This window comes from Carassius carassius, chromosome 10, assembly GCF_963082965.1.
Source record: "Carassius carassius chromosome 10, fCarCar2.1, whole genome shotgun sequence".
Classification (NCBI taxonomy): Eukaryota; Metazoa; Chordata; class Actinopteri; order Cypriniformes; family Cyprinidae; genus Carassius; species Carassius carassius.
In genome coordinates, this window is record NC_081764.1 from 8,297,195 (window position 1) to 8,321,860 (window position 24,666).

The 24,666-nt window shown below is 35.7% G+C and overlaps 2 protein-coding genes across 4 annotated transcripts in view; both read right to left on the reverse strand.

Moving 5' to 3' along the window:
• Positions 1 to 473: 473 nt before the first annotated feature.
• Positions 474 to 21,284, reverse strand: LOC132151671 (RNA-binding protein 10-like). Of its 2 annotated transcripts, none has more exons than XM_059559959.1 (23): positions 21,184 to 21,284; positions 20,324 to 20,433; positions 17,083 to 18,607; positions 16,634 to 16,723; positions 16,248 to 16,317; positions 15,092 to 15,165; positions 11,913 to 11,984; positions 11,522 to 11,810; positions 11,279 to 11,436; positions 11,077 to 11,177; positions 10,842 to 10,905; positions 10,498 to 10,564; positions 10,208 to 10,272; positions 9,979 to 10,102; positions 8,993 to 9,090; positions 8,617 to 8,901; positions 8,349 to 8,495; positions 7,453 to 7,524; positions 6,990 to 7,226; positions 4,534 to 4,608; positions 4,245 to 4,321; positions 4,099 to 4,150; positions 474 to 990 (listed from the first exon to the last, which is right to left on the reverse strand). In XM_059559959.1, the coding sequence occupies exons 2-23, from the start codon at positions 20,368 to 20,370 to the stop codon at positions 898 to 900; spliced, it is 3,882 nt and encodes a 1,293-aa protein (XP_059415942.1). In that variant the 5' UTR covers positions 20,371 to 20,433; positions 21,184 to 21,284; the 3' UTR covers positions 474 to 897. The 2 variants fall into 2 exon arrangements, with proteins under 2 accessions (XP_059415942.1, XP_059415941.1); XM_059559958.1 differs by having other exon boundaries at positions 8,993 to 9,093.
• Positions 21,285 to 21,613: 329 nt separating this feature from the next.
• The window catches only part of LOC132151672 (caM kinase-like vesicle-associated protein), a 32,326-nt gene continuing 29,273 nt past the window's right edge, over positions 21,614 to 24,666 (reverse strand). For both annotated transcript variants that reach the window (XM_059559961.1, XM_059559962.1), the window contains exons 9-11: positions 24,522 to 24,600; positions 24,346 to 24,433; positions 21,614 to 24,024 (exon numbers count right to left, since the gene is read on the reverse strand). In XM_059559961.1, coding sequence (XP_059415944.1) covers positions 23,842 to 24,024; positions 24,346 to 24,433; positions 24,522 to 24,600 — 350 coding nt within the window. In that variant the 3' untranslated portion in view covers positions 21,614 to 23,841. The remainder of the gene's footprint in view (positions 24,025 to 24,345; positions 24,434 to 24,521; positions 24,601 to 24,666) is intronic.

The window sequence follows — 24,666 nt, forward strand, 5'->3', positions numbered from 1 at the left end:
TTCAAATTATCTCTGTACAATGCGGGGTTTACTTTATGTAAAGGCTATAATTCTGCTTCTCCTCAAGCACCACCTTCTGGCAAAGACTGAATTAGCATATTCTCTTATATTTTTTAAGCAGATCAGCATTGTACATATTAACTGTAATGTCAACAAGAAAAAATTACTAATACATTTTTCATACAAATTACAAATAACTGTCAGGAAGCTATATATATATATATTTATTTATACACACACACACACACACACACGTACTTAGGCCTAGCATAATGCTGTAGCTCAGGGGCCTCTGGTTATCCTAAGGCACCCCTGGGAGGAGTGCATAGAAAACTGGCTCCATCCTCTTTTAGTGACACTTTTAAGACAGCCACAAGTACTAAAAATAAAATAAATTAGTAAAAAAAAAAAAATATATATATATATATATATATATAAAAAAAAATCTAGAAATACAATAGACCAATTGTATGTTTACAGTCACGTTGAGGCAGTTTATTGACCCAAGGACAAATTACAATGTATAATCGCCTTAATTCAAATATTTCATTTTACAAATGAAATATTACATAAATTTTACTACATAAAAAAAAGAAAAAAAAAACACATGATAGAACATTATCAAATGAGGAAATATTTAAAAAGCCCTGAAAAATAGAGCTACAAAAAGGATGATTAAACATAAGAGTACATTTGGCTTTTAAGAAAATAATTGATTTTTATACAGACACACACCACCACAAAATGAGGGGTTAGGCATAACAAGCTCCTCCAGGAATTTTGTATCAGTTCACAGATTAAAGCCTGGAATGAGCTCCCAACGGACCACACGACACCACACGTGTGTGTGTATGAATGTATATTCACAAATTCCCTTTTTGTTCATTCAATTCATTTTCAGTCCAACTCATTGAAACGTGCAAACATGGCCTTCCGAACTGCCTGTTTGTACGTGGCATGATTCCATACGACAGGTTCCTTCTTCTTCCGCTTTGGTAAGAAACAAGAGAAAGATAAAAATGAAACCACTCAACCCAGTGTTTGTGCATGTCTCATCAAATTTAATTTAATGCTTTTTTTTATTTTTGTTTTTGAAACAAGTCTGTTCTGCTCTCCAAGGCTGGAGTGATAGTAATAAATATTATATTATATTATATATTACAAAATTTTATTTACATTTAAAATAAAGGTTTCTGTGTGAATAAATGATAAAATAATTTATTGCTGTGATCAGAGCTGAATTTTCAACATAATTACTCCAGTCTTCTGTCACGTGATCCTTCAGAAATCATATTAATATGCTTATTTGCTGCTCTGTAATAATACATTATTATTGGTACACAATTATTAATGATTCTTATTATCAATATTGAATTGTTTTCACATTTTCAGAGTTCTTTTGATTAATAGAAAGTTAAAAAATAACAGCATTTATTTGAAATCAAACCTTTTGTAACATTATAAATGTCTTTACTGCCACAATTAGATAAATTAAATTTGTCCTTGTGGAATAAAACCATTTGTTAAAAATAACTGATAATATATACAAAAAATATGATGACTGGAGTAGTAATGCTGAAAATCCAGCTTTCAATCACAGGAATAAATTATCATTTAAAATATAAATCGCATAAAAAACAGTTATTATACATTAAAATAATTTCACAAAATTACTGTTTTATTGTATTTTTGATCAAATAAATGCAGCCTTGGTAAGCATAAGAGACTTGTTAAAAAAACATTAACATTAAAACAGTTGATGCAATGATGATAATCTTGCATATTTTAGAAAATCTATATAATTTATTAAACCATCATCACTCTGAACTGAATTTGAAATGGATCAGCAGGCATTTTAAAATGTCAAAATATATTTGCAGATATTTCAAAATTGATCCAACAAAGTACCAACAGATGTGGAATGCTAGACATACTGAAAAATCAGACCATGACCTGAAAAAGCTTAGTATTTTAAATAATTTGTAATAAACAAATAAGAAAAGTCGGGGGGGGGGGGGGGGGGATGAAAGATACTTTTAACCCCGGAGAACCCAAGAACCATTTTCCTCTTTAGAAAATTATGAACTATGCATTAAATTACTGCTACAAGTTCACTGAACACCAAAATATCCACTTTTTCAATTTTAACCCTTTATTCCCTAATTTAGGATTAGGGCCAAATTTGACCCATTGGGCTTTCATTTCAAAGAATCACAATAACAAACAAGGTCAATGCAAACTATTTTAGATTTAGGAAAATAATCAGTCAACCACACAGCTACATTTAACAATGTTTTTTTTTTTTTTGCTTTATTTGTTGCATGTTAGAACTGGATTTCAAATGTACAAACACTTTGGCCAATGGAAACAAGAACACAGGGCCAAAATCACAACTGAAAAAAACTAACAACATGGGTCTTTGCTTATCCAAAAATGTGTTCTGCTAGAGAAAAGCCAAAGTCACTATCATCAGCTTCAAGTTGCTCCAATACCTGTCTTAGAGTGATCTTTCTCGGTTGCTTTCCCTGTCCTGAAAAGGGAGTGGCCATACTCCCTGAAAAGATATACTAATTTATTAGTCTCTGGCCCTGTACTACTGAGGTTACTTACTAAAATATATTATACAAATTAAATTATTTCAAGGCTTTAGCCAAATACAGGACTGTCACCATTCTCCATCAAATTCACTCAAAAGAACCAAAGGGTCAGAGTCGCTAATTTAAACCAAAAACAATATAAAACTTACTTCTAGGCATTCTGCAAGCTAATACTAAATAGATTAACAAAAAATACACAATTTTACCATCCGTTAGTTTACTGAGAAGACGATTTTGTTTTGGTAGGTTTCCAGCTCAACAAAACAGCATGTGGTCAGCCAACTTGTTACTACCACTCTGGCACTTGTGAGTTCAATATTGATCCACTAGGTGTCTCTATGAAGAGGTCAGAAGTGGCACTCTGGGCTGTCAATTTTTTTTTTTGTTGGTTCATTTTGGGTAGCAGCAATTAACAGCAGCCAAATTTGACCCCGTGGGTTCTCCAGGTTAAATAGGTGAGTAAAAATAGGTGAGTAAACTGCCAGTAGGTGGCGGTAAGTGACTGTTTTAATGAGTGAGCATTTGACTCATTAGTTCAACCATTCAGATGGCTAATTCACTCAAGAATGAAGCAAGTGCCTGTCTTTATGAATAGATCACTCAACCACAACCTCAAATGATTAATTACAAAATAACTGAATTATTTATTATGAAAAACTGCATTGTGTTGCTTGGAGAAGCGTGACTTATGTTGTGATCTCTTTTTTTTATTACTATTTTAAAATGTATTCTATCGAAAAATATAAGTCACTTATTGCTAACTACTTGTTTATTGAATGAATAAAATCAAAGTCAAATCAGCAATCGTGCAGATATTCGGCAAACAGCATTCTCTTGGTCGTCTCATGTTTAACTAGGCTCTCTCTCTCTCTCTATATATATATATACATACATACATATATACATGGCTTACATAGGTTGTATATGAAAAAAAAAAAAATTTTTATCGCTTTATGTTTGTTCTTTGACTTTCTTTGTCTGTGCTCATTTGATTTGATTTCTTTACGTTATTCTCATACACACCTGGGTTGCACAAGCCTCAATTAGTGTGACTTTGTTAATGTCAATACGTTATTCATTATCAATAGTAAGTTACACCAAATGTTAAAAAAAAAAAAAGGAAAAATTTGAATCATTCTCGTGGAAATTGCTTAATAGCACTAACCCCATTTCTTTCCGATTTAAGGAAATGTTTGTGGTCCAAACATCTGGTGATACAGCATTTTCACACCAGCCAACTGCAATTACCGGACTGGTTCAGTGTGTATATCACACCAAAGTACATATTTTGCGATAGCAAATTGAAAAGTCATGAATTAGAAGGCTATATTTCAAATAAACTGGTAATATAATTTTTCTTCAAAACCATCTGAAAATGTTTAATGCCTGTAGGAATAAAATTGAATGACTTTTAATGCTTTAAAAGTCAGTGGTCCATGGAAACCCTGTGACCGTCAAATGCTGCAGTTCAAAAACATCCTGTGGCTCAGCAGACACTCACCTCAGCAGTCTCTAAACCCAAACCTGGTCTTTCACTGCCTTTATGACTGCCCCTGCAACAACACAACATGCCACATTTAAGAAATCGTGGTTCTAGATCAATGCCAAATTTAAATTAAATGTATTAGGATTCAGAAAATCATAAACCTTGAGCTGCCGGCCCATGTGTTTTGTGACTTTCTTCTTTTTGCTTCAGGTGAACCATTCGGCTGTTTCACTTTCATCTATGGACGGGTTTAAAATGAGAAAGAATCATCGTAACAATGGAGAATATGTTTGAAAAGTAGAAGAATATTTATTGGAAGGATGTACTCATTTCTGCAACCCTTCATTTAAACAAAATTGGCTAGTTTACTTATTTTACAGATATTTTGGAGAGGGTCTACATATTTATGCTGAGGACTGTACATAATTGATGAAAGACAAAAAAGTATACCTCTTTTTCCTGGCTTTCTAGAGCTTCGAGTTCTCTTTTTGACCTTTTGATTTTTAGGTGAATCTCCATATTTTGCTAAAATAAACAGACAAAAACAAAGAAAAGGTCAAAAACTGACCCACAAATTGTTAAACAATCCAGTTCATTTGATTATGTAATTCATAGGGCTGCCGCCAAATAGTCGACTAAACGTTAGTCGATATGAAGAGGGCTTGGTCGAAAACATTTTCATTAGGTGTTTAGTCGGAAAAAAAAATCACGTGAAAAAATTATGCAATCAGGGGCTGCGCAGTCAGTTTATGACATGACATCAAAGCAACCGAGAGATCAACGAGATCTCGTGCCTCGCGGTATACCAAAGCGCACTTGTGGGAGAGGTGTCTGGCTGATGCTAATAATTATGTCAGGAAAAAAGTCCAAAGTGTGGGATCATTTTGAAAAGTCGAAGGACGACCCTAAAAAGGCTGTTTGCAAACTCTGCAGGCAAACATTTGCCTATCACTCGTCAACATCGAATATGTCTTATTTAAAACATGTTAGTAACGTTAACCCCCACATGGCCCCTCGTTTAAACAATAAGGATATAAACACATTTGCGCTGTTAAGTTAAATCATATTCATGCAGAGGAGGGTGAGCCCGAACCGAAAAAGGAAAAAGCAGGCCGAGATATCATGCAGCATGCAGAAGAGAAGGATGAACTAAAAATTTACTTGGCAGATAAAACAAAGGTTGATTCGGGACCATTGGCATGGTGGCAAAAAAATGAACATCGATATCCAAAGCTCGCTAAAGCAGCTAAACGCCTCCACTGTATCCCTTCCACATCCACTCCATCAGAGCGCATCTTTTCAAAGGCCAGCTTCATTGTGAACAAGTCGAGAAGCTCCCTTCTTCCCAACAATGTGGACAAGCTGGTGTTCCTCTCACATAATATGAAAAAAATAAAATCGAATTGAAAGCTTAGGTAAGAATGCTTAATTTCCTTTTTGTAGTGTTTCTGTTTGCTATCGGTTAGGCTATATTAAAAAAAACGAGTATTTTTATAACGGGTAGGCTATACAAATGAATAAATACATATTATTTTTATTTATTTGTTTTTATATAATGCTGAAGTTGTTTTTTATTCTGTAAGAAAAATTAGTCTGATGTTTGCAATTTGTTGTTTCAGGTCAAGACTCGTCGTCTTAATGGCAGTTTGCGGTTTTGCTCTGATATTTTTGATTTGTATTAGTGTTCTTTAAATTATTTGTTCCACATTTTGTCTTAAATATAGTTGTTATAAACAATTTAATCAAATACTTAGGCTGTTGATTTGTTTGCAGCCTTTTTTATTCTAAGTTTTGGCGTTGTGCGATGTGCCATGTGCATTTATTAAATTGTTCGTTTTTGTTAATTCTCCTTTTGAACAATATAAAAATTATATTAATTTTCCACTATTTTTATACCAAACAGCGTTTTTGCTACAGTATTTTTTTTTTTGCCTTGTTTTGTACTAGGCCTAAGTTACTAATAAGTTTAATTTATTTTAAAGAATGAATTAGTTTATTTTATTCAAAACTGTTTTTTTTTTTGACATGTAACTGTTACAGTTTGTATTTTTGATAATAAATTATTAAAATGCACAGGCAGTCTGATTGCTGTTTTTATGTTATAACTAAGCTATAACCGGCCACTGATTTTTGTGTCCGTAAGCGCTGTATACTTTAAACGCTTTACTATTCTGTTTTAAGCGCTTAATTTTCATTTTGAACGCGCTAATATCATGCTTTAGCATTTTCTGTCATATGGATGTGTTAAACTTCAACTTGGACTATACCTTTCCTTGTATATTTTTTTTTTTTTGAGAATTTAAAAGTCATTCATAATGGTCTTTGATAATATAAATGTTCTTTGTTCGCTTTATGTAATTTATTCGCTGTTTGAATAACAGTTGAAATTAAAGCTTAATTTACAGCTTTATTCAATCGTGATCATGTTAAATACAAATCTGGAAGTATTAAAAATATTTTATGACCTAATAACCATATCTGGTTGTGACGAGTGGGGCGGGGCCTTGAGCCGTGGGAACGGAGCAAGGCCGGTGGAGTGATTGGGAAATGAGCGACACCTACTCCACTCACCGATCTCCTCCGTGGGACTCTAGACCGGTGAGTGGAGCAAGCGTCGCTCATTTCCCAATCACTCCACCGGCCTCGCTTCGTTCCCACGGCTCTCGGCCCCGCCCCACTCGTCACACTGATACTTGCCTAAACAGACAGGTTTTTGGTGTGCATATAGCCATTAGTCTAAATATTAGGCTACTTTCAGCCTTCTGGAGTTGGTTCACCCCCTTGCTAAGAGTCACATGGTGACATGATATTGAGGTGCCATGCAAATAAGCTGTAAAAACCTGATCCTTGCATTCTGCTTTTTTTTGCCTATGTCACCCACTGAGCTTCATTTAGAGATTTGGTACCTTATGCAGGTCTGAGAGCTGCTGGTGGCGAATCAGAGCATCTTTATTAGGGAACTGCCTCCTGCACAGAAGACATGCCATCTTCTTCCAATCTGTCAACCTGTCTTCCTTCTCGTCCGCCTGTGGATGGCTCTTTGCAGGTTGTGCAGCTTCCTGCTTCTCGTGTTTCTCTTCCTCCTCCTCATCACTGCCTGCCCCGTAGTCGGCCGCCAACATTCCAAGGGAGCCCATGGGTCGCTGCCAACACACAAGAGGGAGAGAGGGGAGTTTTGCTTTGATCTACAATCTACACTCACAGTAAATCTGCTTTAGTGTGTGTAATCAAATAACTTACATCAATCAGGGTCAAGGTGATGTTTGTGCCCTTTTAGCTGTCTGGGAAAACTGAGACTGAATCCCAGAAGTGTGTTTGTGTGCATGTTAATGTGTGTGTGCTGTCGATAGGGAGACTGTAAACTCTCACCTTTGATGATTTTTCCTCTTTCTGCTTTGGCGGAGCAAGAGGCTTCTTGAATAATTCATCTGCACCAGTGACCTATATGAATAAGGGAACCATATGGAATAAGAAAGATCGTAGCTAAGGTTTAGTAGGCTGTTATAGATGACTGATGGGTAGGATCAGACTTAAACATACTCAATGTTAAAAACACAATGTATCCAGCCTATTGCATTTCCCTTACTTTATAAACAATTACAAAGTCAAGGATGCTAATAAGAGGTTAGAAGTGAAAAAAAAATGTTTAGATATCAAGTTTAATGTGTGCCAGTGAAATTATATGAGGGGGGAGAGAAATTAGAGATTTCAAATATAGTCCAGCATAATAATTTTTGGGACATTGCAACCCACAAAACTCCATATGACTAAAAATACAGAGCATTACAATATTTTGCTGATGGATTAAATATAGAGCATGAAACATGCAACCCAATCTGTCTATATGATGGGTAATGATTATTAACTCTGGGAAGTATAATGATAAACACTAGATTTTGATATTTTCTGAAGAAACCGTAAGAACAAAACCTCAACTGTTGCCTCAATCTTAGGGTGTTGTGAGAGGTTGCCAGGGGGTTACTAAGGTGTTCCAGGTGGTTTGTAACGTGTTGCTATGTGGCTGCTAGGGTATTCTGGATTCTAATAGAATTTTTTTGTTTTAGCATCTTCAGAGTAAAAAAAAACACCTCTCGTCAATGAGCGGATTTGCAGCATTCATGTCGAAAGAGTGTGTGCTACAGTTACTTGATTTGTAATGTTTGGGGTTTATTTAAATTCCCAATTCTAGTTATAAGCAATAGTAATAAGTATGTTGTTAATTTTTTTTTGAAGGGGTTAAAAAATTTTTTTTTTATCGATCTGACCTTCCTTTCAAAGACTGCAAAGGCCGCATCAGCAGCTTTTGAGTGTCTTTGGTCATCTCCTCCAGACTTTAGAAGAGGTGAAGGAGATCGGACAATTTCTTTCTGCCTGTTCTGGATTTTCGCCCATCGCTCCATGTCTTTCATTATCTGATGATTAGATCCAAAATTACAACACAGATCTAAAACAGTGCTTGCTGTTGTTAATAAAAAACTGAACGTGATGCAAATTATGTTATGATGTTGATGAAGTCAATTATGATGTTAAAACCTTAAAAGCTGCTAAACTTCTGGGTTTTTCCTCTTTTTCCTTCTCTTTTTTTTCTGCACGTGGGGCAGTCTCCTCTTCCACCTGCACCTCCGGCACGGTCTCTGTAACTGCCTTCACTTCCTCCTCTGTGATGGGCGTAGCTATAACCTCAGCAGCAGTTGCCATGGGAACAGCAGCTTCAGGGGCCAGCTCCTGACCTTCAGTCGAAGAGCTCTGGACTGGGATGTAGGTCTTTAAGGCACTGTCCCAGTACAGGTACTGCTGATTCTGAGCATCGTAGAAATACTTCACAAGCAAAAATAAATAAGTAATTATATATTGTATTTAATTAATTATTACAAATTCAGGAGACTCAAAAGGCTATTTCTATACATACCCTTGAGTTGGGATCATAGTACAGGGTAGTCTGAGGGTCATAGTAGAAGCCTGATGTAGCATCGTAAAGGAAGGCTGACAACTCTGGAGCCTCAGATCCTGCTGTAACACGAGTACAATTATCAGACCAATTTGAATCCTCAACTAGGGCTTTTGAATACTGTAAATATAAATAAATATATTAGGGATGTAACAATTCACTGCGAGCCGGTTAAAAGTCCTCACAAATATGTGACGGTTCAAATCGGTTGAGATGCTGAACAAATCACGATACATTTGGGGGTGGAAGCTTATATGAATGTATCTCTGAGGGGAACTGACTGTCTTTAGAAAATTTTAGATTACATTTTCTTTTCATCTCATTTCTGTATAATTCATATTAAAGCAGCATTCATATGCACTGCTTTGTTTACACCGGTAACCATGGAATCACTGCTGTTTCATAAGCGCCACCTGCTGTCAGAGAGTGAATCTGCATCTTATTCCAAGCTTCTGCGCTTTATTTCGTGCAGATGTTTTATTTAGTATAGCATCACAAAACTAAATTCAAAGCATTCTGTTTTTGTTTTAAAATTTCAAATTATGCAATCTAAGTTAGGTTAAAAAAAATTATCATGCTGCATGTATTTAGCATCTTTGTTTGGATTAAGATTCAAATGCAGTGGTTGCCTCTAATTTTGAATGGAAAGAGTAGCCTGTTTATATGAAGAGATTTTTTTGTCTTATTAAACTAGATTTAGGGTTTTAAAATTTCTATTTAGTTTTGTTATTTGACATTTCGGTTTCTCAAAGAAATGTGCAGCATTTTGTACAAGCAATAAGAAAAGTACACTTTTCATTTAGAATTTGTCTTAAATCTAATTTTGTTTAGAAAAAATCGTGAGAAAATAGAATCGTGAAATCAGTATCGTGAATCCAATCAAATCGTTACATATCTAAAATATACAATAACAAAAAATTTTAATCTTTAACTAAACAGTGGCATACCGTAGCTGTATCCATCAATGGACTCCTCAGCTCCAGGAAGAGCAGTGTCAGATAAAGCTGCAGTCTGGTGCTCAGCTGTCTGGACTGACTGCGCCATTGACGTTGTCTCAGAATACATCACACCCTGCACACAGCCAGATAGTCTATTACAGTCCAAAACCAATCTCTCCTGGCTAAAACTGTCTCTAAAAAAAACGTGCCTTTTTGCTAGTATAAAAAAGACAACCACCTGTGTTAAGCTTGAAGCCGGTATTGCAGCTGATGACAACGTGGCATCTGCTCCCATTGGGTCACCTGCAGGAAGTCCCACAGAACACATACATGAATATATTATGCTACAATCAATTTCAATTACAATTAAAATATGAATATATATATATATATATATATATATATATATATATATATATATATATATATATATATATATATATATACACATACACACGTATATATATGAATATATTATGCCACAATTACAATTCAATTACAATAATCATATAATTAAAAACCATATACCTTGCATGGTGGGTGCAACACCCATAGTTGTATGAGAAGGCTGAGGATAATGCTGTGGCTGCTGATACTGATGTTGCTAGAGAAAGAAAAATAGATATAAAAATGTTATAAGATATATGATGACAAGGAGGATCGTTCACATTAAACATGTTATTGCGTTCCCCTGGGCATTTTTTTAATATGTAAAAATATGCTAGACTGAGTGAACTTCAACCATATTGACATTTTCTCATTTTTAAAATGCTGTTTAAAGATAGAGATAACCTTAACCTTATAAAACATACCTTTAAAACAGTGTCTAGCTGTTTTGGTAACATCTTATCTTATGCATTGAAATTACCTACCATCATAACATCTGGAGGGAAACCCAGGAGAGAAGTGTTTGACTTATCATTTTCCCTCCTATAGCTGCAGGGAAAGGAAGAATTACATTCAAACCTCAAGTAACAACCACAGTACATTCTGAAATTTCTTCTCTCAGGATTTATGAAATGTTTCCTTTAAGTAAGAACTGAAACTAGAATATTTATAAAATATTATTTCATTACTTCCACATATCCCGACAAAGATGAGACTTACTTTTGGTTTTTCAAAGGCTTGGCGACCTCAGCATAAACTCTAACTCCATCAATCATGATAGGGCGGGGTTTGGTGAGCAGCTCCACCAATCGTGTCACATGCTGTATATAGAAGTGAACATTATCATTAACAATGCATCAAGGAACACGTGGACTATTTTGAGACATTAAATTGTAGTCAGAATGAGGTATCTGTACAATACCTCATGTGAATCCATATCAACAAAGCAGAAGCATTTGGATCCAGGTGACTTCCCTTTGACCAGACGAACATTGCGCTCATCCAGGTATGCAAATGTATCGAGTGCTTGCAGAATGGTCTCCACAGTGGTGGTAGGCAAAATGTTCTTAATAATCATTGCTTAAAAATAAACATGAAACTTAAGAACAATCTGCATCCTACTTTTTTTCACTTGTTTCCCTAATTCACAGCTGACATCACTTACTCTTGCTCTCCTTGAAGACTGGATCAGAGTGCTGCAGTTTTTGGCGAGAAGCTTTCTGATTGGTCCATTCCTCTGCCTGTTGCTCCACATCCTGCTGTTGTAGCTGTTGGTCCACTTGCTGTTGCCATGCTTCAGGGGTCAAGTTGGAGCTTCTCTGCCACACACCTTGAGAGACAGGATCCTGCACAGGCTTGGTATCGGTATCCTCCTTTATATTCAGTGGTTGGACTGGATTCGGTAACAAACCATCATCGCTGGCTGGAGCGGTTTTAGCTGGTGGATCATGATGCTGCGATGCAAAATAAATTTAAGGATGTCAATCACACTAATAGATGCGTTGCATCATGATTAAGATCAATACATATTAAGATCTACCAAAGAGGAAACTCACCTGTTCTGTCACATTTTTGTCAGGTTGGATATATTTGAGCAGAGCAGTCTTGTCACCAACCTTAACAGACCCCTAGAAAACAGGGAGAAAGTCTCTCAATGTTAAGTAACTGATAGCTTCCCCAAAAAACCAACCCAACCTAACAACAAAAAAGAAAAGGTATTTCCCATTTGCCCATCTGAGGGCATAAACACAGGCAGATCTGATCTGGGGTCTGTTCTTCGTACGTGGATTACTCCGTTAGCTGGATTTTATTGTTGATGATCTGACATGATCCAGGACTGTTAGGTTTTTCGAAGCTCATCCCGGAGTTGCTGTCATAGCAATAAGTGTGTTAGCTCAAACCTGCTCTGCACTGTTTTAAGTGAAGGTAATACTGAAACTCTGTCCCAACCATTTTTTTTTCTTACAAAAGTACTTCTTAAACCAGGAAAAAATATATTTAAATAAATTATTTAGAAAATAGCTGAAATGTGTAAATCTATAAAAATAAACATGATAGTTTTACTCAAAGAGAGATTTATTCATGAAGGAAAAAATTATTTTATTACAGTGACGCGCACACGTACAGTTTGTCCGAGCCGTGCATTAATTTGAACAATATTGATATTTTCTGTGGGTGGCTTTGATTCGAGATGCAGACCACTTCTCTAATCTCAAAATGCTTTTATGACGCACAATTAATTTAAACCCTGTCACATATAGCAAATCCACTTCAAAATTAAGTGAATAGCTAATTACAAAATCATGACATTGATAAAATGCGAAACCTGCACAAATACTAAAAATTATGAAGAGTAATTGGTAATCTAAGTGGTTTTTTTAAAAATAGTTACACATTTTATTTATCTATTAGAACTTTTTGTCATTTTGCTCACTTGGCTGTTTCCTTGATCTTAATTATATGATGTCATTAAATTGCCGCCAGCAAATCACTGCATTGCTGATCATGGCTGAGTATCATATATCTGCCCTTTCCAATGAACATAACACAGAGTAATCTCAGATAACTTAATCCAGATATTTTAATCTAATCCGCTAACTTGTTTGAAGAACCAAACTAGCCAGAGATCAGTTATCATGATTAAAAGATCTAGCATCTGTCAAATCATCTCAGATGTATTAAGTGAGGTATGAAGAACGGACCCCTGGGCTTTACTTATGACCATTTTTGGATTAAGTTTACTTTTTTTTTTCATCTCCCTTTTTAAATACTTAAGAGTGAAAATTAAGGTAAAATATTGTGCAAAATGTAGTGGCTATATGGCTGCTGTTTATGTACTACCACTTTAATTTGAATGCTAACCTCAAAATATAACTGAAAAATGTAACTAGTAATGTCAATGTACATAGTAGAAGCATATTCACCACACAAATAAATGCACATTCATCTGTAACAGAATGAATAAAGAAAGTCTGGCTTCTTTCAAGTGAAAAAATGAAGCAGATAGATAAGAGGAGAGCAGCTCGGAAAAAGTTAACCGCTAGATCGCAATTCACTTTACCAATGGAGAGTCAAAACAGCAGTGACATTCTATCTATACTAGGACACCAAGCTTTTCTCTCTTTACTATACATATATTTGTTTATTAAAAAAAAGGTTTCAAAAGACAATCCATAAGTTGACTGGCCCACGTAAAAATCCCAGTTCATGCCTGATCAAAGAAAAATACTGTTTTTGGACAACTTTGGTACGGGATCTTCAGCATTTACGTGGAAAGAATATTCTAGGTAAATGACCTAACAATGTAATGTGATCAACATTTTATGACATCTTACCCACCATCACTGTCGCAGTTACTTTTTGTAGAAATTTGTTTTTAAGTGTCTCACCAAGTAAAAAAAACAAGATAAGTTATCCTGCTAGTTGGCCAGCAGAGAAACTAGTTCCGGATGAAACAAGAACCCGGAGCAAGATTTTTCTCTGAAAGGTACTTTGTCAGATATTTAAGAAAAACGGAGGGGGGGGGGGGGGGGGGGTATATAATAATACAACCAGTGCAAACCACATGGTATTCAAGTTTCAGCACAACACAACCCAAGCAAACCTCTAGTTCCTGTACTCGCCTTACATTTATAGTGCAAGTTTCATTAGAAATGTCAAAATACTACTAGTACAAACAAGTCCCGATTATCAAAGTCTGGATTATCCTAAAAAACATCAGCATGGATCTCACTATACATCCAGATATTCAACAACCATGAAGTTGGTCAAGATGGAGTAAACAGGAATAAAAGAACAAGCTTGCTGTGCTGGAAGCGATAAAACACCCCAACTCAAGATGATTAAATCACAATCCATTGAAAGAAGAATGAAAAATTCAGGCTGCAAGCGGAACCAAAGAGAAGAGTTCAGGAACTCTGTAATTCCATAAGAATGAAGGATAAGGGATAAGTGTTGACCCAGCACAAGAATAATACTGATTGTTGCTGGTGAAGAATGCATAACAGCATAACGCTTTACCTACAACCATAGAACAACCTGTTCATCAGAAATTCAGCTACCACTTTCCTTTTAGGTCAGCACATCATGACAGTCTACAAAAGGAAGATACATGGAGCATTTGCAATCTTGCAAATCCAATGCTGAATCACTATAATGTAAGAAAATAAAGGTAGGCCAAAGAAGAATGTTTAGTTTTGCCACTTCAGAACATGCCAGTGGGAGCAAGTAAAAAGTGATCGTGAGATTATAACCTCGAGATGGTCAAATAAGGGAAATAAAATATTATACTGTTGAAAACAATGAATGAAATATCAAGGGTCTGGTGTACTACCACCTGAGAGTTGAAGAAAAAGGTTGCACAAGTTGTTGCACAGATGCAAATCCAATTCCAAATCAGTATCTATTCATAAATCTATAAATTCTTTTGAATAAGAAGTTAAAAACAGTGAATTGTAAAGGTTGTGCACAATCAGCTAACACACCTATGGCAATCATCAAAGAATAGCGGATTCCTTACTACTACACTCACTTGCTATGTCTAAAAGTTAATGCTGCAAGCTAAGTGGCGTGGTTAAATTGGTCATGATTAATAAGTGGGAAAAATGTTCCCTTGAAGGTCTCATGTCCCATCTACCCCATTTCCACCCAAAGCCCAGCCACCTCCCCCTCCCCAGGCCCAAGCCTTCTTCCTGTTAGCAGACAGAGCCGTTGTAGAATGACGAGGATGGGCCACCTGGTTGGACTCCATGAAGTGGACAGCATCCTCGAGGTTTAAAAACTCCACATAGGCCATATCGTAGCTGTAACCTGGGAACAGCATTTGAAATACAGATGGGTTTGAGTTAGTTATTGCAGGTAAATAGGAGACTTTTCAAGAGAAAAAAGCAGTGGTTCGTTTCACGGGACATCACAAATCGAATTCGCTGTCACATTTTATTTCATTAACAGCTTTTAATTGTTGGAAGTCAATCAAGAAGAATCAGAGTAGCCTCAACTCAGAGGCCAAGACATACATTTATAAAAATTTATAAAAAATAGTAATAGTAGAAAGAGGCTTATCTAATCACATCTAAAACACATTATATAAGATCCACATTTATTTTCCAAAAAAATTGCAAGAATAAAAAAATAAATTTTAAACAATAAAAAAGCAAAAATGTTATTAATTGGATTAACTGGAAAAAAAACTAAATCTGAAGAGGTTGCTCTCTTCACTGCAAATTTATAGATGCTTTAAAGAATGAAAGATAATTCTGTAATTAAATACAGCATATTAAAATTGTCTATTTTCCATGACTTGTGGAGACACTGGCAAAGAATGATTTTATTATATTTATAATATTTATCCAACATTTATAAAAAACCTTTTAAATTTCCGGATATTTTCAGGTTTTCCATGGAACATCAAAAAGCATATTAGCTTAATGACAAAGTCTTTTGTAAAGAAAAGAAACTATTCTGGCATATAAAAAAAAAGAACAAAAACACTGAAACCTTTATCAGCTGAACCCAGAGAGGAATATTTTGCAGCAACATTTCACATCACAAAGTAGTGGCAGTTGGTATTTGTGTTTCGACAGTTAATGGCTTGTTTAGAAAGGTAACCACGTTTAAGAAATTCCAAAATTCCCTCTAAGTGCATGCCACCTTGAAGATGGAAGCTGCACAGGCAAAATTCATCCTCCCACACAAGAACATTGGGAAAAGGGACAACAAGAGATCCTGTAACATGTTCGAAATACTGATGAACATTTTCTTTAGAAAACAAAAGCATCTTAGATGCAGAAAGTACAATCGATGTAAAAGAGACAGTGAGCGTAAGATTCAGAGAGCGAATAGCGATGTGGTTGCGAATCGATCATCAATGTTTACAACGAACAAAATCTCACCTGGCACAACATCCCTTATTTTCATGCCCTGCATTGGAACACCATCACGGACTGCAAAAGCATCCAGAATCTATGAAAGAAAAAAATAACTGATGTCAAATTTACTTTGACAATCATTTAGGTAACTGATGGTGTTGGTTTTAGAATGCCAAGAATTTATCTTCTTTTTTTTTTTTTTTTTTTTTTTTTTTTTAAGTATGTGATTACAATTTATTTTAAGGTCTCCTTGTTATAGTGTAATTATACATAGAAGTACTGAGTAATATTAATTAACTACATTTACTTATTATATAGTTAGGGTTAGGATTTGGGTTTGGCTTAGGTTTATTTGCATGTAATTATGCATAATTAATTGTTATTAGTCTGAATAATTACATCTTGCTTACCTGTTGCATTGTGGCAGTTTTAGGAATTCCAGAGATGGCAATTGTCTTTGAGACTTGATCCTGAACACTTGCACTCCTGTAATCCTGGTCCTTTATTTCAAAATTCACAGTAGAGTTTAAACATTTGGATAATTTACAAGTCAATCTGTGCTAGCGCGTTTGAATTCACATTACGTTTTCTGTACTAGTCCACAAGCTATTATATGAGCTGTGAAAAGGAATGTTATATTCACTTTTACATTAATTACCATCCAATCTGAAAAAAGTTTTTGTTGTTTTATTTTCCCACTGAGAATAAAAAGTATTAAGCTGATGAAAAAGCAAGATAATAAAAAATGTGTTTATTCTAAAAACATAAATTTATATACATACTGCTAATTGAAACAAATAAGATGAATAGAAACTTGTCTTGCTTTTCATTAAAGGAAAAACAAAAGACGAATTCTAACCTGAGAACCAGAGTCGTCTGGTCGTTGAGTTGGAACAGGTTTGGATTCCTTCATGTCTTTCTCGGGTCCTTGAAGATCCTCAAGACTGTAGTCATATTTGCGTCCTGAGCTGGTGCGATAATCAATGTCTCGATAATCCTGATCCTGACGCTCACTTCTATTAGTCTGGGGTTCCTTTGGCCTGGACAAGCTCTCTCTCTGTGGTCCCTGATCTAAAGCCATGTCACTAGATCCCTTAAAGGGCACTCGATCACTGGCGAAATGATGCTCTCGATTTGGCTGGTTCTTGTCTTGGAAATATGGAGGTCTACTTCCTGCTGGTGCAGTTCTGTCAGGCTTTTCATCTCGGTCACCTGGCCAAAGTTTATCTCCATCTCTACTTTTGGCATTTAGAGGGGGAACCGGTGGAAGAAGTGAGGGCTTCTGAGTTGGATCTCTGACTGGGAAATCACTAGGAATATTTTTGCAGTCTCTTTCTGATCGATTAAAGCCTGTGCAATCTTTTCCCAGAAACCCAGACTGCCTGTCTCGGTCTTTGAACTGGGAATTTTCTCCAAAGTCTACATCTTTTCCACGGTTAGAGAAGAACTTGTCTTTCATCTTTCTCGGGAAAAGTGGTGGTGTTCTGCCCATCATTGGCGGAAGAGGGTCACGGTCTCTCATGCCATGCTCGTGCCACTCGTCTGAGAGCAATTCACTTTCTCTCCCTCTGAAGCCCATGGGATTGTCCATCGGCTCTGGGAATTCTCGGTCTCTGAGGGTCATCTCATCGCCACTGATCATGGGTTCTGGGCCACCACGACCCAAGGGAATTTCAGGTCTTCCTCTGATATCCATGGAAACGCCATCATGGTCTCGAAACATCTGAGGAGGCTGCTCTCTGAAATCATTGGAGGATCCCATGCGGTTTCTCAGATCCATATCAGATTCAAACCTTCCTCTTGGAATAATTGGAGGGGTGACACCTCGCCTGTCAAAATCCATCATTGGTCTGTCTCTGGGAGGCATGTCCATATTGAACCCATCAATGCCACCCATTCGTGTCCTCTCCCTGTCTCTCATGTCCCCATGATCTCCATTTCCACCCATAGCCACCATAGCAAGTCTCCTCCTGATGTCCATGGGGGGAAGCCCAGGCATATCCATCTGGAATCTCTCCCTCTCCCTCATATTCATGAATCTGTCCTCTGGACCCCTCATATTACCATCTTGCATGTCTCTGCCATCCATATCCATCGGTGGCCTGGATTGACCCATAAAACCTGGAGGATTCTGAAGGTTGTTTCTCTGATCCATTTCAAAGCGCCTTCGAAAATTCATTTCCATTTCATCTCCAGGTCTGAAAAAGTCTCGAGAAAGCTCTCTTCCTGGGTCATGAAGACCCATGTCTCGTCCTCTCATATCAGGTGGGCAGTCGAACCGCCTCATGTCCATAGGTGACCTGTCCATGTTCATGCCATCCCGACCTCTGAAGTCAGGTCTTGGGCCATCTCTGCCTTCAAATATGCCTCCGCGAGGTTCGCCACTGCAATAAAATCAAAATCATTACTGCAAATGAGCGATCTATTTTCTTTTTCACAAAACATACAAGCTGTATCCCAATTCAGAGGCTACATCCTTCAAATACTGCTCCATCAAATGTGGCCACGAAATGTGTCCTTTGTTTTCTGGGCCATGAAAGATAAAACTGGCCAGACTATCCCAAGATTCATTGCAAGTTTTAAAATAAAACCAATCTACATAAAATATAATAGTGTATAAGATTTGCACTTCTTTGTAGATTCTCTCTTATTACGTCCTGGAAGACACACTTTTTTGTGGCGTCTCCCAATGGTCAGTATTGAGCCCTATGTTGTTTTCTTTGTATATGCTGTCCTTGGGTTAAATTTTTAGAAAGCAAAATATCTCCACTGTAATGTGGATGATGTACAAATTTATTTGCATGTCAAAACAAATGACAAAGCTTCATTTCTTTGAAAATAAGACTGAGATTGTTGTGTTTGGTCGTCCTGGGGATTTTAGTGCTTGTGTAGATGCTAGGGCTGGGAGATACATATAAAAATAAATCTCGATATTGTCAAAATTTTTACGCAATTCGATATATATCTATATATGTTTGATTTTAAATATAAAAAACATGATTTTCGTTTGCCCATTAAAAAAAAAGATTCAACAGCATTAAATTTAAGCAGTTAAAAAAATCTAAACCAAGTGATCACTAACTGCTTTTTATTAAATGAACACATGTAGGCCTATTTGTAATTGAAGGTGTATGTAAATCAAGTACAGAAAGTGATTTGTCAACATTTTAGTGCATGCAATTCACAATTTAAATTATGCAACTGTGATAAGTATTTTTTTTTTTTTTTTTTTACTTACAAGCTTTTATAACATCTAGACTACTGTAACTATTTTTATGTTGGTTTGGATCAGTCATCTCATCAACGCTTACAGTTCAAAATGCAGCAGCTTGGCTTTTAACTGGGACTAAAAAGTATGAGAACATTACCCCTGTCTTAGCTTCACTACACTGGCTTCCTGTCTGCTTCAGGATTGATTTCAATATTTTATTGTTTGTTTTTAACAACATTTAAGATTTTAAATGGGTAGGCGCCTGTGTATTTATATGTCCACACTCCTGTTAAAACACTGAGGTCGTCCAATCAGGTGCACCTCAATGTTCTGAAAACTAGGTTAAAAAATAAAGGTGACCGAGCTTTTTCAGTGGTGGCACCTAATTTGTGGATTAGTTTACCTGTACACATAAGAACTGCTCAGACAGTTGGAATTTTTAAGTCATTACTTAAAAGCACACCTGCTTTTATTTCGAGCTGAGACATTGTGATGTTCTTACTGTATTTGTCTTGTTTGTGTGTGACATTTTATTTAATTTTTTTCTGGACATTGTTAAGTGCTTTGGTCAACAATGGTTGTTTTTAAATGTGCTATATAAATAAAATTGAACTGAACTGAACACACTAACACTGTGAATTTATGAAGACAAATTTCATTGAATATTTCTTATATCATGTGGCAAAATCTGCAACTTTAGATAGTTTTAAATATGAAATGCACAATGAATTGAAGGTGCAATAAGTTTGAGCTATTTTAGGTCTGCCATTTAGTTTTGATCTGAAGTTTTAAGTTGCGTGTCTCACAGTAAGAAAACCTTAGGAACACAGTACATTGTGTTTGGTAAAGTATATGGTCTTAGAACTGTACTTAATTTAAGATCTCTTACCGAAAGGGCATTCCTCCTCGTGGTCCAGGTCTTAAACCGTTCCACATCGTGTTCCTCCTCTCCTCGAAACTCTTCTTTAGCACGAGTTTCGAGTGCAGAACGTCGTTTCACTTGGGAAATCAATAAATAGTACTTTATCATTAAACATCACTTAATTTACTTATTATATTGTAACTTCGCTAAACGTCCTGGCTTTAAAGCCTCATTCGAACAAATAATTATAAAATAACGGTCTACTACTAACCACTAACACAAATCATTAACCGTTACACGCTCTAGAAGCGAAATGCAATCAAATGAACGTTAACCGTTTCATATTTGCATAACACGATGAGGGCTTAAATCGTCTCTTTAAACGACATTAAAATCGTTTAAAATGATATCACAAGATTGGAACTGATAGTTTCGGGTTGATAAGCAAGTTACGTTGTGAAAGCGTCACGCTAACACAATACGTCTGGCTAATGTGAGTAACGTTAACTAAATGCGATTAAATAAAATCAGATGTCAAATACACCGTTGTTTAAGAGATTGATAAACATAAGCATCATTTCAAACTACATTTTGAGTACTCAAATATATATATATATATATATATATATATATATATATATATATATATATATATATATATATATATATATATATATATATATTAACAAGAAGGCAAGTATTGCTTTATTCGTCTCATAAACCTGCCCTTTTAAAAGAAGGCTAACGTGCTAATATTAGCTTTCAATCAAGACATTTCCTGGACGAAAGAAACGTTTTCTCGTTAATCTTTAATTTACAAAAGCTACGAATAACAGTGGCTTATATCTTCACCTTAACGTCTGTAAAGCAATTTTAAGACTTCTCACCTAGCTTGTAGAGATCTTTTCGCAGGTTATTTGTCTGGAACTAGGTTTCCCGACAGAAAGAGGCGGAAAAGTATATACTCCGTTTCCGGTGAATGAGGGCTTACCTTACTGTCTATGGGGCTTACGGGAGTTGTAGTTTTAAGACTCGGTTAAAAAAAATATGTTGCCATATGAAAGGATTACATGCCAAATGTGATTATTATCTGTCCGTCAAAAAAAAATAATGTATAGACTACATTATAAATTAAAGCATTATACATGTAATTGGATTTTTATTGCAGCTATAATTATTTAATCCATTACACATTCACTATGTATATGTATACTCAATTAGCAATTGCAGTGAATCAGGGGACATAGGTGAGGACTTCATGCAAAATGTTCTATTTAAATTTAGTACTAGACCAGAAATAAGAACCACAATGGAAACTTACACTGTCCAAAAACATTTATTCTGCATATCGAGTAACAAAATACAGAAGCCACAAACAGTGACAAAGACATTAGGCTGATCTGATACATGAAAATGATGAATCACACATTTTACTCTGAACAGGCATGATCACCTATTTTTCTGCTCTGTCTTCTATGAAAACTTTTCTCAGAAAATATATTTCAGTGTTTACAGAGCCTACAGTCAGTGTATCCTAAAGAGGAAAACATAAAGAGGAGAAAATTCTGGTTTTCAGTAGAGGTCAAACTACTGCACACAGAGTATGGTGACCAAACGTGCCATTTTCTCAGGACACGTTCTGGACAGGATTTCTATATTGCCTAAAATATCCAGGTTTTGCCTTTGGTTTCCTGTTTTCATACTTAATGAAAGTAATGATCGTTTGACCAGTAACATGCAGACTGGTTGTATGTAATCGACCAATCGTGGTGCATGAGAAGGTGGGCTCTACAGAGAATGGTCAAAGTAATGCAAATTTGTGTACATATATGTGTTCGACTTGAAGCAGCAAAAGTACATCAAAGTATTTTGCCATACAACAATTGGTCTGCACAGTGCAAACAAAGCCAAAAAGTGGATATTTTAGGTAATATAGAATTCCTGGCCAGAATTTGTCCTGGGAAAATAGCATGTTTTGTCACCCTAACACAGAGGCCAATCAAAATGTATGTCTGTTCCTTTTACATTACTGAGATAGTACTAACAGATAAAACTCAGTGAAGCTATGTACAATGGAGAGAATATTCAGCTAATACTTAAAAATTAAAATGAGATCATGCTACAGACAATCAATTAAAACAACAATAAACAAATAAATATGCCATAATGGACATGAGCTACAGCAGGATTTGCAGTTTAAAGACATTTTGATTCATCTCTCTCCACATGGACAGTAACAATTAAGTCTGGATTTTTGGCAGAATACAATAACTGAACATAATATACAGCTATAAGATGAGTACACAAACAACCATCAAGAGCAAATTGCTTGGCTACCTGTATGAAATATGGCAGGAACACATTATTATCTGTATAGCAGTTTCACAGTATTACAGCAATATTCATATTGCTTTGTTTGTACTGCACATTTACAGAACGTTCTGGCAACCTGTAGGCCTCAATGTATCAGACTCAATGAAACCAGTTCTATTCTATATAAAATGCAGTACTCTATAGAATACGGATATAAGGGCATACTGAATAAAAAGAGCTACATAATTTCTATAAAGATTGTACAGCAAAAGAAATATGATTCAGCAGTACAGAAACACCAAGTAATATTATACTGATAGTATTGACAAAAACAATGACATGACCATGATTGAAATACAACATCAGTTTTAGTTGCTGGTTAGCTAATATTATGTGATAAAATATTGATATGAATTGTAATACAGCAGCTGGGCTCTTCTGGATCAAACAAACATTTGGATAAAGGTCTGTATTAAAATTTATATCAAAGTCCAACCATTCTTTTTATGCAGACACACAATATTCAGCTGCTTTAATTTTGTTTGTGTTTAGGTGAATTATCTTTTTTAATGGCTCTAAAATTCATCTTTTCAGGCTGTATTTTTGTTTAAATGGTCATTTGCTCTTTGCAATGTTGAAAGAAACAAAATGTCTAGAAAAAATCAGTTTTCCACTTGTAAATTTCAGGTATGTAATAAATATAACTGAAAATAATTGAACTGCATAAACTTTTAATTAAACTTTTTTTTAAGTAAATATAAGAACTAAATAAATAAACGTCACACAGGTACTGGATCTTATTTTGTATAATACCATTAAAAAGATGGTAGCAAAGGTTTGAAGAGAAGTTTTGAATTGGTTTGAATTAATGGAAATTAAAGCACATATTGTTGTTTAAGAAGTAACAAACTATATTTCTTTGATAAAGCTATTTAAGAAAATACAGATAGACTACTATGGGACTAGGATTTAAATTTTAAAGTCTTCCTAGATAACAGCATTTTGCACAAATGAAAATGTAAAATGGAGATCAAGCTTTTAAGCACAATTGAACTTTAATTAAACAATTGAACTGAATTTATATGTAGTGTGTAGGTGCTGTTCTATTTGCCACTATATTTGTCTGAATGTAATCAGCCATTCTATTCCTCCCTAGTCTCCCCACTACTCTGCTGGGATGTTAACATCTCTACATTACACCGCATTGGAGCCGAAGACTCTTGTGTCTGGGCCTAGGGGTGATTCTGGCCAACCAGGGTGGTGCAGGCAGGCACTGGTGTGGCAGCCAGGGGAACAGGGATGCTGCTGGGGGTAACAGGTCCTCTTGAGGCTCCCATTGCAGGACTAGAGGCTCCAGAGTCACTCTGATCTGGAGCCCTGAGTCTCTTCATCATGGTGGTAACACGAACAGCTTTCTGCATAATTAAAAAAAATATATATATATTTAAATTATTATTAAATAATATTATTACAGTTCAAAACAACTTATCTATTAATATATATTTAAAAATGTTATTTATTCATATGATGTCAAAGCTGGATTTCCATTAGCCATTACTCCAGGCTTCAGTGTCAATTAATCCTTCAGAAATCATTCTAATATGCTGATTTGGTGCTCAAGTAATATTACTCATTATTATCAATACTGTATATTTTTGTGGAAACCATGATACATTATTTTAGAATTCTTTGATCAACAGAAAGGTCAAAAGAACAGTATTTATTTGAAACCTTACCTTCCATTTAGCTTTAGCAAAGTTTTTCTCGATCTGAGCACAAACACCATCTTTGATGTTCTTGTCTGAGGCGGCATTTCCAGATATCCTAAAAAAAAAAGCACAGCAGTTATTTTTTTTACTAAATGGCAGATAAGTTATAAAATGCTGATTCTGCACTAACAAAGGCTCCTTACCACTCATGATTGATGGCTTCCTGTGCGGTCACTCTTTGGTCCTGGTCTATCTCCATTAAACATGCGACTAGGCTTTTTGCTGCAAAGCAGATATTTAAGGTTGAGTCTGTGTTTTGATCAAATCAGAGTCCCACAGATCCAACCC